General features: G+C 47.1%; 6 protein-coding genes across 6 annotated transcripts; 4 read left to right on the top strand and 2 right to left on the bottom strand.

Annotated features, from left to right (window-relative positions):
- Positions 1-4: 4 nt before the first annotated feature.
- N7533_013474 (FAD-dependent oxidoreductase) lies at positions 5-2,965 on the bottom strand (the record flags this gene model as incomplete). The annotated part of the gene is made up of 7 exons (XM_057110124.1): positions 5-749; positions 831-1,148; positions 1,193-1,575; positions 1,642-2,012; positions 2,113-2,387; positions 2,464-2,685; positions 2,943-2,965. The coding sequence occupies 7 exons, from the start codon at positions 2,963-2,965 to the stop codon at positions 5-7; spliced, it is 2,337 nt and encodes a 778-aa protein (XP_056952826.1).
- A 685-nt stretch (positions 2,966-3,650) lies between these two features.
- N7533_013475 (fungal specific transcription factor domain-containing protein) lies at positions 3,651-4,792 on the top strand (the record flags this gene model as incomplete). Its single annotated transcript, XM_057110125.1, has 4 exons — positions 3,651-4,007; positions 4,094-4,271; positions 4,334-4,365; positions 4,433-4,792. Coding segments are annotated over 4 exons (927 nt in total), but the record flags the coding sequence as incomplete, so codon positions are not given.
- A 1,449-nt stretch (positions 4,793-6,241) lies between these two features.
- N7533_013476 (methylisocitrate lyase ICL2) lies at positions 6,242-8,317 on the top strand (the record flags this gene model as incomplete). Its single annotated transcript, XM_057110126.1, has 7 exons — positions 6,242-6,338; positions 6,424-6,651; positions 6,716-7,004; positions 7,064-7,476; positions 7,526-7,949; positions 8,004-8,257; positions 8,310-8,317. The coding sequence occupies 7 exons, from the start codon at positions 6,242-6,244 to the stop codon at positions 8,315-8,317; spliced, it is 1,713 nt and encodes a 570-aa protein (XP_056952828.1).
- A 513-nt stretch (positions 8,318-8,830) lies between these two features.
- N7533_013477 (uncharacterized protein) lies at positions 8,831-9,151 on the top strand (the record flags this gene model as incomplete). Its single annotated transcript, XM_057110127.1, has 1 exon — positions 8,831-9,151. The coding sequence occupies one exon, from the start codon at positions 8,831-8,833 to the stop codon at positions 9,149-9,151; it is 321 nt and encodes a 106-aa protein (XP_056952829.1).
- A 725-nt stretch (positions 9,152-9,876) lies between these two features.
- N7533_013478 (uncharacterized protein) lies at positions 9,877-10,168 on the bottom strand (the record flags this gene model as incomplete). Its single annotated transcript, XM_057110128.1, has 2 exons — positions 9,877-10,056; positions 10,115-10,168. The coding sequence occupies 2 exons, from the start codon at positions 10,166-10,168 to the stop codon at positions 9,877-9,879; spliced, it is 234 nt and encodes a 77-aa protein (XP_056952830.1).
- Positions 10,169-12,903: 2,735 nt separating this feature from the next.
- On the top strand, positions 12,904-14,465 carry N7533_013479 (class I SAM-dependent methyltransferase; the record flags this gene model as incomplete). The annotated part of the gene is made up of 9 exons (XM_057110129.1): positions 12,904-13,044; positions 13,115-13,225; positions 13,291-13,301; positions 13,366-13,405; positions 13,463-13,473; positions 13,529-13,639; positions 13,699-13,854; positions 13,911-14,372; positions 14,429-14,465. 9 exons carry the CDS (start codon positions 12,904-12,906, stop codon positions 14,463-14,465), a joined length of 1,080 nt encoding a protein of 359 aa, XP_056952831.1.
- Between the last annotated feature and the right edge of the window lie 857 nt (positions 14,466-15,322).

The raw sequence follows: 15,322 nt of genomic DNA on the forward strand, positions 1-15,322 counted from the left end.
ATAACTAGCGAATAGCGGCCATTTTGTTAGCAAGCTCCTCTTTCCAGCCCCATCCAAGAGAAAATGCCGCTCCTGGTCCAATAGCCAGCGTAGCTCCGATGAATGAACCAGCAATCTTAAACCAAGAGAATCCAGCCCCAGCGGCTTTGAGCTCATGAAGTCTCAATCCAAGCCAAATAAAGCCACTGCCCATTGCAAAGATTTGGTCATATTGCAGGAATCGTGCGATCCCATCCATGAAAGAAGTAACGGGACACAAATGCCCATTCAAGCCAGGCCAGAAGATGGAAGACACCGAGCTATCAGCTGGCGCAGACCATATGGAGTGGATCCAGGTGAAGCCGGAAATAGCAGCAAAGCCAATGTACGCAATACGGACCCAGAGCAAATTTCTCCTGGTAGCCTTCGTCTTTGATTGGGTCGGATCCGCTGGGTTATTGGCCGTGGTAGCTGAGTAGCTCAGCAGACGGATGACTTTAGCGATCGCCGGCACAATAACAGGGAATGGCTGCCAAACCGCATTCCAAAACCGGCGGGACTCAACGGTCGCAGACGTGAAGCTCAAATATGTTGGTAAATAGAGCCCACCGAGGAGTGCAAGAATGAGGGAAATAGTATGTCGAGCTGCGATCTCATGGTCCCCGGATAGAAAATTCCCCAGTGGCGCTTGGAGGTACTCCAGAGTATAATACATGGGAGCCCAGATGCCGATTCCTTTGAGTTGAAAGGCAATGCCTGCAAGGATAGGACTTGGACAATATATTGTTAGCTTTTCCTCCCAAAAAGGACCAAATGTTACAGGTCAAATGCAGGAGGAAGGGGGTTCTTACAGCAGCGATGCGGAGAAGCAATGACGGTTGCGGTAGCTCTCCAGCATCCATATACCAAAGACTGGACCTAAGTCTGTTATGAAAGATCGCATCTGAATGCACGATACAGGATCTGTTCCGGTAATAGAAGGAAGAAAACAAAATATCAGCGGCTTGAAAAGCTGGTCCATGAATGGAATGTGGTATATAGGTCCGCGTAGGTCAACTGTCTCTCCGGTACTTGAAGTCCAAAAGCCGCCAACAAAGAAAGGAGCCATGAATGGTCTGACCTTGGTGATCAGGGGGGGGTCATTAGGGCACGCGCAGCTCCGAAGCATCCTATGAGTGGAATGCATAGTAAGTTTCTTTTCAAGAGGTCTGACTGGCGTATAGTCTCTGCATTGTTTCTGTATGGCATCTTTGCACGCAGAGATCTTTCCGGCAAGGCAACACAGTCGAGTTTCGCAGCGCCAACTATTTGTGCAGATGACTTGTCAAGCAAAAAGGACTGCAAATACGGCAAGAGATGCAATCCGATAATTCTGTCTTTGATAGTTGCACCCGCCTCAAGTCTAGTAAGATCGTTTGCAGAATTGGAAATCTCCGTGGCGCGCGGGCGACGAGACTCCTGCCAGGACTGAAGGCAATTATTGATATCCTCTGTTTTCGGGCAAGATGTGTGCTGAAGTAGGGTTGACAGATGATTAGAAAGTGTAGCGGCACTTTCAATTGCGCTGTTTCCCCCCTGACCTGCATTGGGCGTCATCTGTAGCGATGGTCAGCCGATTATGAATTGGTGTGCTTTTGCATGAATTCACAGCATGGAACGCACCTTGTGTATCGAATCACCCACGCAGACAAAGCGATCCTTGTGCCAGTGCTCATATTTGGCCTCTTCCAATGCCAGATGAGTTTTTACAAGAGCCTTTTCGTAGACTTCTTTGAAAGACACATTCCCGCTCAATGGCTTCTGCAAGAAGGGTGCAATGTGGTTATCTATATCCCGTGTATTGAAACGAGGAATTTCATGATTGTAGTACTTGCGGTCCATTTTGGTGAAGAGGAACCAATAGACACGACCGTTCTTGCTTGAGATAGTCAAAAATGAGTATTCTTTTCCGAATGTTCGGTGAATGTGGCCAGGAACAAGTCCAGTTGTTTCAGATGAAATACCGAAAACGCAATCGTACTCCGAAGTCATTGCTGTCAGACAATTAGTAATTGTAATTCGGAGAGGGAAAAAATGACAATTGTGAAAGCAAGAGTTGGTCCTTGTATCCCACACAGCCCACTGGGTTCTGACCTGTTCTGTCGACTTCCACTTCCCTGAAAAGACCTTTGGATATCATGTAGTCCCACATCCGCTGCCTCACGATGCTTCGAACACCATCGGCTCCCACAATCAAATCGCCCTGATAAGCAGATCCATCTTGACAGTGAGCTAATATGTGTTTCTCTAAGTGCTCCACATGGGTAACTCTTTTTCCCAGGAGCACTTTATCCTGAAAACTGTCCAGGTTGGAGGAGAGGATCTCTAGGAGGGTCTGGCGATCGAGAAAATTAATCGGATATCCATGTCTAAATGAGAAAAAACATTATTCAGTATGATGGTTCCCAGTACTAAAATTCAGCTGTCGAACGTAAAGTCGCGTACCTTTCTGCTATTATTTTTGGCGTGTCGGAGCTTGTAATCTGGCTACCAGAGTCTCTCCAAAACGAGGAATGTCGCAGAGGCTCAACAGCAGCGAGAACATCATCAAAAAGTCCCAGTTGGTCGAGAATTCGAGCACCGTTAGGAAGAATCCCAATAGACGCACCGACCTGAGGGGCGATCTCTTCATTGGCTTCCAGAATTGTGAAGTCAATCTTGTTTTTCCTAAGGCAGTGGGCAAGAGTAAGACCTGCGACGGAACCCCCCCACGATAATGACCCGAAAATTATCTTCTTTTCCTTCGGTCATTGTTCCAATGATTTCGATTCCTCGATTCAGTGATGAGGAAAGTGAATTTTCAAGAGTCAATCAAGTTTTTGTTCAGTTTCCTCGACGGGCAAGCCAAATATTTATCTACCAGTATAGATACAGATTTCGGATAGCACGGACTAAGGTAAACGACCGTACGGCACCATACCCACCCGTTGTCGAAGTAGAAAGACATAACCATTCATTATACCAGCAGTTTCCGTAAATCATGTGCATGGCTGGTGGCATTACTCCGTATGTGGGCTTGATTGCGAAATTAGGGCGGGACATGCCAGCGGAGACAAACCGGAGACGGCAACGCAACACACTGCAAGTTCGCACTAGGCTCCGCCATACTCTCAATCGAATGGTCCTTCGCTGACCCACCATGTCTTGTTTTGTTGATTTTGTTCTTCAAGACCCGGGCCGCGACATGAACCCACATTAACTAGCCAGTAAAGTACTATCCACTTGTTCTTTCAAGAAACCCGGGAAACCCGAGAAATCCGAAGACGCCGGCCGGTTTCATTCCAAGCCCCTTCCCGTCTTCCACCCCTAACTTAATACTCAAGTCAAGAAAAATTGAGAAATACAGTGAAACTGTTTAGTTTAGACGCAGAATCGCAGAGGCATTTCGAGTCCAGGCCGCTCTGAAGATTATCCGCATTTTGCGAGATGGAGCCTTTGACGGGTCGCGGACAAAGGGCAGCCGATCGGAAGAGAAGAGATCAAAAGCCCCGGGTATTATTTTCCTGCACGTCATGCAGAGAGAAAAAGTAAGTATTTGCGCCCAACCCTGACATCAAATGTGCTCTTACCCTAAAGAAACCCCTTTCGTTGTTTGCAATTGTGATGGTTAAATAATTATTGGCCGTTTTAGGATACGTTGCAATCGTCAAGTCCCCTGTGATAACTGCCAGAGGAGAGGGCTTGAAGTTAGCTGTAAATACAGCAAAACGAGAGATAGTTCGAATGAACACCATACTCCCCACAATGTTTATAGAGATGGATTACATGGTCTCCGCAATCGATTGCTTCGTCTTGAAGCCGCATTTGAAGATCGACCATCGCAACCACACATTACCACAGCCCATTCTATAGCGAGCAACTGTAATGAAAGAGCGGAAGGTGGTGATTCGATTCTTCATGCCACATGGGATCCTGAAATAATGCTTCCTGAAAGTTCTGGTACTCGATCTTTCAATCAAAATCACTGGCATGCAATCATGCAAAGTGCGGTAAGCAAGGCTTGCCATGCTTTTGTTCTCATTTGACTGGTGCTAACTACGCTTGTTGCTGGAGACAGATTTCGCACTTTCCAAAGCCACGCGATATTCACCGGAATGAAGATGAACCGTGGAAGAAAACGCATGCCCAGACTCCTATGCTTCTTCAGGGAATACCAAAAGAAACAATTGACGATCTTTTGCGAGAGTTACCCCCACGGAAAATCGCTGATGAACTTGTTTCACGTTGCTTGGACTCAGGTGAACCGTCACTGAGTAAGCTCATTTCTTTTATATAGATGTATCCCTTTCTGACTTTGTAACGTCATGTTTCTTAGTGATTGTCCACGTTCCAACGTTCAAACAGGAGGTAAGACTTCCTTGAGAAATCCATCCTCATTCACCATTCGAAATTTAGCAGCTAAAAAAAGATTCAGTGTATTTCCTTCTGGGAGAACCCATCCAAAGCATCTTGTGCTTGGCTGGCCCTTTTTTATGGGATTCTGGCTTGTGCAGTTTGGATTGAGCACTCCATGCATCCAGACACAGCCGAGGCACCACCACCAGAAATATTCAAGTACTACCACGAAAAATGTGCCGTCGCCCTCACACTCTCAAATTATTGTGCCCCCGGGAGATATAAGGTAGAGGCCGCTACAATTCATCTTGGAGTTGAATATCTCCAAAGTGATGGGTTGAAAACCGGTAGCTCTGTACTATTGAGCATGGTATCTCGACTGGCTATCATGATGGGCTACCACAGAGACCCTAGGATACCCCGGACTATCCCCCTTTGAGGGGGAAATGAGACGACGACAATGGCTCATTCTATCGTTGATCGATTATTTTGTTTCTTGGCAATCAGGTCTTCCAATCGTCATTCCGAAGGGAATAAGTGACACTGCCCCGCCTCGTATCCTTCTCGATCAGAATCTCGATGTCAACATGACTATTCTTCCACTCTCACAACCGGAGACCGAGACCCCGAACAAACTCACTTATGTTCTTGCCCAAGAGCGGTTGATGGTGGCAGCTAATCTAATTTCCGAGAGTCTAGAAGCCTGCACACGACTGGAAAAGACGATCAAATTGGAACAACAATTGGATGCAGCCTGGAACGACGTGCCTATTAATCTAAAGAGATCGATTGAATCGAGAGTCGACTGCGATACTATGATATGTATTCTCACACTTGAAATGACATACCAACGCGCCAGGTGCATCTTATACCGTCGATACTTGATCAATGGACACAATGAACCAAGCTTCGATCCCTTTCGCACTGAATGCATATCTGCAGCCCAGAAAGTCCTTTATTGTCAAACAGAACTATTCGAAGGGATTTTCTCCCAGCCTCAGTACAGTCACAAAGTGTGGTTTGGAATATCGCGCTCTATATGTGACTGCTTAACTGCGGCCATGGTGATATCCCTCGCGATATTAAACCGAGTGAAGAGAAGCCAAGTCATAGGAAACATACCTTCGGGGGAGCTTATTGAGACGCTAAACGCATCTTATACATCCTGGAAACAATGCCCGCGCTCGTCGCTTGAGACTATCAAAGCTGCCGACATCCTTAAAACAATGCTTTGCCTTATTGAAAGCAACACTGGTACCATGGACTGCATGAATGCAACAAATACCAATGCCAAAGAGCAAATCGAACAGGATCTCTGGTTGAACAGCAGTGAATACGCTCCGAACCAGGCTGCGAACTTCTATAGCCTCCTCCAGCCAACACAGAGTTTAGAAACATTACCACCCTTTTCAGGGTTTGACATGGTTGACTTTGTAAGACCACCATTTCACCCAAATTGTATAAGTATTTTTGAGAGCTAACAAAAAGCAAATGCCGAAGACTCTTTGGGACCAAGAAATGCAAAACTTGACTAGAATTTGGACTCAGGATGTGGCACCTGTGAACACAATCTAACAAAATAATTAGGAAGTTGTTTGCATATTCACCGAAATCGGCTATTTCAATCGGCATGGACATGGATGTGCATACTTCGTAGTATATGACGGATATTGCGGGTAAAGCGGGCAGATGAGTCAGCTAGCGGTTCTCGGAGGTGGGGAAATTGGGGAAACCCCACAATTCGTTAGTAACCACGCCGGTCCGAGGTACTCTCGGTCCCTTGTCAACATCTCCGACCTTCTTTCTTCTCTGTTTCCTTTTCTTCTCTCCCCTGCTCTACTCTGTTTGATTTATCCTCAACAATCGCCGTCTGCTACTCAGTAAAGTCATGCTTCGCACAATATCACGACGAGTTCCGCGCCAGCTACCTCAGCTCCCTCACGCCACCGCGCCATCTCGCCTGGCCCTGCGTGCCTTCACATGCGGTTATCCTCGGATGTCGCTCCCACCCGTCCAGCCCCCCAGTGTCAACGACACTCCCATCCGATTCATACCAGCTGCTTTCAACAGGAGACAAGGCCGGTGCTGCTGAAGATGCTCTATACGAACAACAGGTCCGCGATGTGCAGGAATGGTGGAACTCTCCTCGTTACGAGGGTATCAAGCGGCCCTACACGGCCGAGGATGTGGTGAGCAAGCGTGGATCGCTGCAGCAAACATACCCGAGCTCCCTGATGGCTCGCAAGTTGTTCAATCTGTTGAACGAGCGCGCCGCGGCGGGCGAACCGGTGCATACAAGTGAGTTGGAAGCCCTTACCAATGCGATCATATCAGTTGGACTAATCATTATATACACACGCAGTGGGCGCCATTGACCCTGTTCAAATGACCCAGCAGGCTCCTAATCAAGAGATCCTCTATATCTCCGGCTGGGCTTGCTCCTCCCTCCTCACTTCCACTAACGAGGTCTCCCCCGACTTCGGCGATTACCCCTACAACACCGTACCGAACCAGGTCCAACGATTATTCAAGGCGCAGTCAATGCACGATCGGAAGCAATGGGATACCCGACGAAAGCTCAGTGCCGAACAGCGCAAGGACACTCCCTATGTGGATTATATGCGACCGATTGTCGCAGACGGTGATACCGGGTACGTTTGGTCTACATGACTGAATAGTCAAGACCAATGACATGCTAACACTTTTCTAGGCACGGTGGTCTATCCGCTGTTCTCAAGCTCGCCAAACTCTTTGCCGAGAACGGTGCAGCAGCTGTTCACTTCGAGGACCAAATGCACGGTGGAAAGAAGTGTGGTCATCTCGCGGGCAAGGTCCTTGTTCCGATCGGCGAACACATTAACCGCCTCACCGCTGCTCGCTTCCAGTGGGACATGATGGGAACTGAGAACTTGGTCATCGCTCGTACCGACTCCGAGAGTGGTCGCTTGATCAGTAGCGCAATTGATGTGCGCGACCACGAATTCATCCTCGGCGTCGCGGAGGAGCTGGAACCCCTGGCGGAGACCCTGCAGGCGATGGAACGTGAGGGCGCCTCGCCAGCTGATATCGATGCGTTTGAGCTTGCTTGGGTCAAGAAGCACAAGCTTGTGACTCTTGACGAGGGTATGAATCACCAAATCTGACTCTATTAGCTCTTGCTAACAAAATTCAGCCGTCGATGCCCATCTCGAGGCCGAAGGTGCCCCCCAATCCTCCCGAGACGCCTACAAGAGCTATGTCCAGAAGAACCCCGATCTCTCGTTCTCCCGCCGTCGTGCTCTCGCCAATGACTACTCCAAGACCCCGGTTGTATGGTCTTGCGACAGCCCACGAACCCGCGAAGGATTCTACCACTACAATGCCGGATTCCCCGCCGCGACTAAGCGCGCCAAGGAGTTCGCTCCCTTCGCCGATCTACTCTGGGTCGAGACTGGCGACCCCGACGTTGCAAAGGCCGGCTCGCTTGCCGGAGAAGTGCGCGCCGCGTACCCGGGCAAGAAGCTCGTATACAACCTTAGCCCATCGTTCAACTGGATGGGCCAGGGATTCACTGAAGAAACCCTGAAGTCATTTATCTGGGACCTTGCCAAGCACGGGTAAGTATCAATGACATCAAATTCTTAGGATCGCCAACTAACCAACAATTCTAGCTTCGTTCTGCAATTGATCTCGCTCGCCGGTTTGCACACCAATGCGACCATCACCACTGAGCTGTCCCGCGCGTTCAAGGAGGAGGGTATGCTGGCATACGTCCGTCTAGTTCAAGCGCGTGAGAAGGAGCTCGGCGTCGATGTTCTCACTCACCAAAAGTGGAGCGGTGCCCCTTACATGGATGGTATCCTGGGTGCTATCCAGAGTGGAAGCAGCAGCAGCAAGAGTATGGGTGAGGGTAACACTGAGAAGGGTATGTCCTCTGTCTGCAGCTTTCTTGAAACCAATACTGATTTTTCTCCCAGGTTTCTAATTTACGTCTGCAAAAATCTCGATGTGCGTTTTGCGTGAGAAAGCGATTGTGATTGTTAGTTTCTTTTATCGTTTCCATGTCTAGAAGCCAATTAGAATTCGATTTATGACTTTTCCTTGAGATCATTCCAAGCTTTCGATGGCTGCGTCGCTTCACGGCATTAAAATAATGTTTTAAACTATGTCACGTGCTAAAGAGATGGGATTTAACTTGAAGTGCTTTTAGTCCGGGAGGATCATAATGAGCCGCATTTATTACAAACGCAACGAACTAAGCAAAATATTCCAACCGCATACTAGGCTCCAATCTCTTACTGTTGCCTAGAACATTTCTTGGGAACTCGGAGTTCCGGGTTGGTTCTGCACTTGAGGCTGTGAGCCAATCAGTTGAACTTGGATGGAGCCATGGGAAGCATAAATGCCTGTGGTAACCCGGCATATCAAGTAGCGATTTTATTTTCATTCCAAGGTTCTTCTACGCCTGGGCGCATATCCTTAATCAAATCCATTCGCGATGACCATCAATCATATCTTTGTTTGGGCCTCTGCGGCCAAGGCACAAAGCTTGCAGGCCTTCTATCGTACCATCCTCAAACCGGTCGGTTACAGTGAGCTGATCCGGGTCAATGACGGCAACTTGGTCGGTTATGGTAGTGACTACCCATATCTCTGGTTGAAAACACTGCCTGCCGAGAAGTCTCCCTTGGCTACTCACATAGCATTTGATGCACCGAGTGAGTTTCTCTCCAAGAACTTTATCCAGCGGAACACTAATATTTTGGGAAAGGCAATGAAGCTGTTGATGAGTTTTATCGATTGGCATTGTGAGTATTAAGTTATTCCTAAGATTCCAGAACTTTGGAATCCCCTTGATCTATTGTTTATTAACTATTCGAAAGGGAGCACGGAGGTCGAGATAATGGAGGACCTGGTATACGGAAGGAGATGAGTCGTCAACCATACTACTCGGCTTTCATCATCGACTTGGACGGGAATAATGTTGAAGCTGTCTGCGTTCGAAAATAAAATCTAGTTATTTCCCTACTACAACGAGCCTGAAAATGTGCTATAAGGTGCAATGAAGAGCCATCAAGGTGTATTGACACTGGGAAAAGGCTAAAAACACAAACAGGAGATACAATTCCCATTTAATCCGAGAGAAAGAAACTTGATTCAACTCCGCAACTTTAATTCGCATATTATTACCTAGGTACTACGACAGAACAGCTTTTAATTACCTAGGTATAGGCGAAGTACTTAAGTAGAATGTATCTAATCCATGAACCTACGAGAGAAAATAGACGAAATTAGGTTGCAGAAAATAGTATTTCTATCTTCTGGGTTTTTTCTTTTTCTGGATTTTTTTTTGGACTTTTGACTTTTTCAAAAAAGAGCAAAGATTGACCTCGCGACCCTATTCCTGAGCAATATCTCCAACTAGCATCATTCTTCCCCTGAAAGGGCAAAGAGTAAATATCCGAAGCAAACATAATGTTGTCGTGGTCATACTCATAATATTCCAAAGTAAGCAGCTATCATGCGAATTGTAAATATCCCCAACTATTTCTTCTCACTACCCGATGTAGGGCTTTTGCTGCTGGCGGGTGTTCCCTGGCCCTTGAAGGACTGTTCGCTCGAGTAGCTGATAAAAGATGCGGACTCCGACTTCACGTTTCGATCACCAGCACTTTGTGCGCGAGCTGCGAATCCGCCGGAGGACATATCACCCCCAGACTTTGCCTAGGAGAATTTTTAAAAAGATATCATACATTTTTGATACCTAGAACGAGTAACGTACCTGGCTAGATTGAATGCGGGCAGCATCTGACTTGGATGTGTAGTTACGACACATTTTGACGATAAGTAGGAGTTGGCTTTGATAGTTAGGTCGTCTTAGTTGGATGGAGGTTCTGTAATCCGGAGATCAGGTTCCAAGGTTTGAAAATTAGAGATGTAGAGATGAGATCGAGAGTGGTTGAAGAGGAAAGAAAGATTTCTTAGAGATGAAGGCATGAAGCACATATTTATGCAATTCTAATTGGCAAGCCTAAAGCCTTATCAAACGGATTTCTCCCGGAGTTTGCCCCCCGAAAACGTTTCAATTACAAACAGACTAGCTGAGTGATAAAGACGAGAAAGAAAAAGTTACATCTTACATGACGAAAAAACTACCTCAATTCAAGGGTACGAATATTGACCACAGCCCAGAGGACGGTTCCTTGAATATTTTTGTTTACGGTCACAACTTAAGTGATTCAATAACCCGTTTACGATACCACTGCCCTATTGGTAGTATCTTAAATTCAGACAGATATTCCTTATATAACAGCTTCATGGGATTATATTATCTATTCATAGATGCAGCGTTCACTGTCATGCGTCTCGGTAAGTATCAGATTGGAAGTCTGAGAAGCATATCTGGCTGTGCAATTCTTAGATGCAAATATTCCAAAACCAAAGATATCGACGGATTTCGCGAGTAGCTTGACACAAATTTGACAATGAAATTGAGCAAATGGTTGGGTAGATACCTAGGTACCCGTCATCAAATTGATATTATACTACTGGGGCAGATATCAACCTTGGCCCTTCTTTCTGTCACGGATCCGATGCTTCAAGCCGGAAGGGTAGTCTGGGAAGCTACAAAATTCCCCAAGACCAATATTTTGGTTACGGAGTGCTAGGCAGCCGTCCATAGCTTCCTTCTTCACCTTCTTACACCACTCTCTCTCTCTCTCTCTCTCTCTCTTTCGCAGCACTGAATACACTTCCACCATTACGCGTACACTCCGAACACAGAGACTGAAATGTTAGCCCTTCAACCCAAAATACCACCATATCATACTCTAGCCTAAATTGACGCACATTTCGTTTCGACTCCTGCTGTCAATTTATGGAAGTGGGGTTATACTTTCCATTCTCCGGTCCGCCTTGGCACGTCTATATTGATCCTGCAATCCCACTCGCTGATCGAGTCATTTTTCCGATCGCGTCTTGCCTCGATGGTCAGCCTTGCGATCTCACAAAATCGGTTACCAGGGGTTCAATATCTCCGACTGTGATGTCACCTCGTGGCGTGTGGCCCGGACCGCTCCCGAACTCCGTTTCGACGGTGATACCTACCAATGTCACCAGCCTGGGGATTTTCTTACTGGTACATGAGATAAATTGGTTGAAAGATGGCCTGTGTCTAGTCTATCCAACCCGGCGATGCATCACCTTGGAGAAAAGGACTCTATTTCCCCCGAGAATAAGGAGTACGACTCTCCATAATGCCTGGCCTGTCGTGCCTCCACGCTTCCTTTTGGTAGCTCCTCGCGATTATTCATGCGATGCATCTCAGGCCACCCGAGATCAGCAACCTGTCAGGTATACCCGCTCATGGAATGGTAGGCAAGTGGGTCAATTGAGTTGCTGGGTCGTGGACGCGGGATCGACTATCCCCGCCGGCAGCCCGCAAGGGGGGAGGGGACGAACGACATGATAACGTCTGGTCGGTGATTTACGACGAAGACATTGTTAATGGGTCTTGAAATGACAGTTTATATCCATATTCCCCTTCTCCTCGCAAATTCTCGACCTTTCCTTCGGCAATACCACGAATGCTCAAGAGAGCAGTTGATACCTTCGAATTCAATATACGAGCAACGCAGATCGAAGAAAAACATGGACCCATAGTAAATCTTGTGTTACTTTGATCCTGACCAAAATACTGAACCACGGGTCTGACTCCACCCCGGGATTAGCAAAACAACAACAACACCTACCCGAGGCTTCGGGTCATTTGAAAAGAGGCGCAAGGAGGCTACCGAGCAACCAGCTTGCATCTTGTAGCCCATTCGTCGTCTAAAAGGCAAAGAAAAAAAGCAAAGATGAAACTAACCATAAAGTAGCAGGGGTTTGCATGTGGTCACCCGCCATACTATTCGACGTGTGAAATTTTATCGGGGGGGTTTGTGGTCCGTGGCGGTTGGTAGTCAACTTGGGTACCGCCCGGCTGGGACTGCAAGAGGCGTGGGTGGACAAAATAGCACAGAGAACTCGGGTGAGAATCAGCTGCACTCGGACCAAAAGAGTATTCTGTGGCACAGACCCTCTGCGATGAAGAGCCAAAAAGTACGGAGAACTACAATGGTTATTGTTTAAGCTCATAATGATGGGCATGGAAAATAATGCGTTATCAATACCCGCGGGTAACTATTCCGCAGTCAACTCTGACTAAAGGGGTATTTTTGAGGGGTAAGAAAACCGGGGGGATTGTATAGATATCTTTCAATCTCACGGAAGACTTGCGCAGATGGCTACCTGTGGCGTGGAAATGATTTCCGTCCAACTTGGGGAGAGTTCATTGGTAGTTAGCCTTTCGTACAGAATCTAGAAGCGACAGCCGTGTAAGATAGATCAAAAATTACGATGCCCTGCAGTACCCGACAGTCTGGATACAAACCTTGGAACCCAGAAGCCCCCTCCACGCTGGCAAGCGAGTCTCTTGCAACGGAAGGAGGAGACCGGATTTATTTATTCTGCATGCTCCTCCGGGTTTTGTTTCCCCTACAATTTTTTTTTATCTCTTCCGAGTCCATCACAATGACTTCGACTCTGCAGAATACCCCCTTCGTGCCCTCTGGGCCCTCCGAGTCTGGGCAAGCCCCATCGGCACACCAAACCACTAGCGCTCAATCCCCTGTCGACACGCACAGTCCAATCACGGCCGATAATTTTGACGACGTATGTCAATCCCGAGTGCAAGGCCGGCTCATTATTTCCAGGGCATTACTAATATTTTGACATTTTGTAGGATACAAACAGTGAATTCGATGATGCGCTCTCCGATCTCACGTCCCTTTCTTCAAGCGTGCTCGATTTTGAATATGAAAATGGTAGGCGGTACTGCAGTACCCGCTCAACAGTAAGTGAACTTCCTCAACCCCCGTATGCGTATTACGATTCAATACTAAATTGATCTGCGATTAGAGTACTTATATGTAATTTCAACCTCTCTTCTGGGGGGTTGTGGATGTGAAGAGTGATTTAATGACATTATTATAGGATGCCTAATGACGAGGAGGAACAAGATCGAATGGATCTGGTAAGGCACCATCAAACTCAAAAGGTATATGTGTTCATACGCTAATACGTTCTTCAGACACACCACATGTTCGTGAAGTAACACCTATCTGCTGAGCGACAATGGCTAACAAAAAGGGCACAGATGGCTGATGATGTTGGGAGGAGAGCTCTACAATGCACCCATCACATCATCACCACAGAACATTCTTGATCTCGGAACCGGAACGGGTATTTGGGCGTTGGACATTGCCGAGTACGTGAATGCCTCTTGGTCTGTCCTTGGGTATCAGTGAGATTGACCCCGTTTGATAGAAAATTCCCCAGTGCCCATGTGATTGGAAACGACGTCAGCCCCATCCAACCAAGTTGGGTGGCCCCAAATATTGAGTTCATCGTGGATGATTTCGAAAGGGAATGGCAGTTCGAAGAAAACCACTTTGACTTTATCCATGCAAGATGTCTAGCAGGGTATGCTTTAGCCACCTCCTACCTCAACCAAAGCAACGCTCTAACACTACGAACAGATGCGTAGCGGACTGGCCAGGGTTTATCCGTCGGATCTTCGATCACGTCAAACCCGGCGGCTACTTTGAATCACACGAAAGTGCTGTGTGGGCCCGGAGTGACGATGGCTCTCTTAGGCCAGACTCCGCCATCATGGAATGGCAGCAAGCAGTCAATCTGGCGGGCGATTTAAGCGGTCGCGAGCTAAACATCTACCATAAGCTGAAAGGCTGGATGATTGATGCCGGCTTTGAGGATGTCACCTTAAAGGTATACGCCCTGCCATTCTCACCGTGGCCGAAGGAACCGTTTCTCAAGACTCTGGGCAAGTATCAGGCAGTGCAGTTACAGCAAGCTATCGACTCTTATTCACTGCGTCTGTACACACAAGTGCTGGGTTGGGGTGCGGATGCCGCTAAGATTCATAATGCTGTGGTCAAGCAAGAGCTACGCGATAAGAAGCTGCATGCCTATGTTCAAACGTATGATCCATGCCACCCTCTTCTATTATCCGAACACTCGTACTAACTATGAGCAGAGTTGCCGTCTATGGGAGAAAGCCTTCTCGCTGGTAATTTTTTTTTTTTTTGGAAATGACCAAAGAAAAAGAAAACCAAAAATACACCTGGGCATTGGCCCCAGGTGGCATGTCTGTGACAGGATACTTAGTCCTTCCTTTCAATGACCCAATGAATCTCTTACCACGCCTGTCTGTGTCTGTTCCGCAATTACCTTAGTGCGAATTAGACGATTTCTTTTGTATTTGAGAAATTTTAGCGAAGTACTGTGATCTAGACCGTTTAATTAACGACTTTATTTATTTGCAGGGTAGCATGTTACCATGAGCTTACGGTTGAACATCAGCCCTCGGTATTAGTACGTAGGCGAGGGTAAAATAAGCCGATGCTTCATTGTCCTAATTGGTGATGCGCAGTTGGTCATCCTAAACTTGCCCCTCGCAGGTGGACGGACCTTCAAGCCGACAGGCACAGGTCCACCACCACAACACGGCAAAACGGCACAAGAAATTAGATCTGTGAATTTATCCAACTTTCATTCATCGATGAGGCGGCAACTGCGAAATAAGGTTAGATTTAACTCTTCGAGCGGCTATTCGACGTTTGTCTATCGTGGGATTTTTTCTAATTTGACATTCTGGTGGGGGAATAATCTGCTGTGTGGACCCTACTGCATTCGTATTGGACCCATACCCGACGCCGATATGCAAAACACACCGCAACATGGCAATGAAGCTGAAAATTCCAAGACAAGACTTGAAGAGCTTGTGCAAAAAAAAAAAAAAAGAAAAAAAAAAAAGAAAACAAATACACAGGCTACTCAAGGCGGCCAATAGAAGCAGCTTTCCTGCCAATATTTGTCCTGCATTGTCGATTGAAAACAAGGAAAACTGACGTAGAAAAATAACAAAAAA

Source organism: Penicillium manginii, assembly GCF_028828005.1.
Source record: "Penicillium manginii strain IBT 31320 chromosome Unknown utg000011l:1.0-1395921.0:1.0-1396616.0, whole genome shotgun sequence".
NCBI lineage: Eukaryota > Fungi > Ascomycota > Eurotiomycetes > Eurotiales > Aspergillaceae > Penicillium > Penicillium manginii.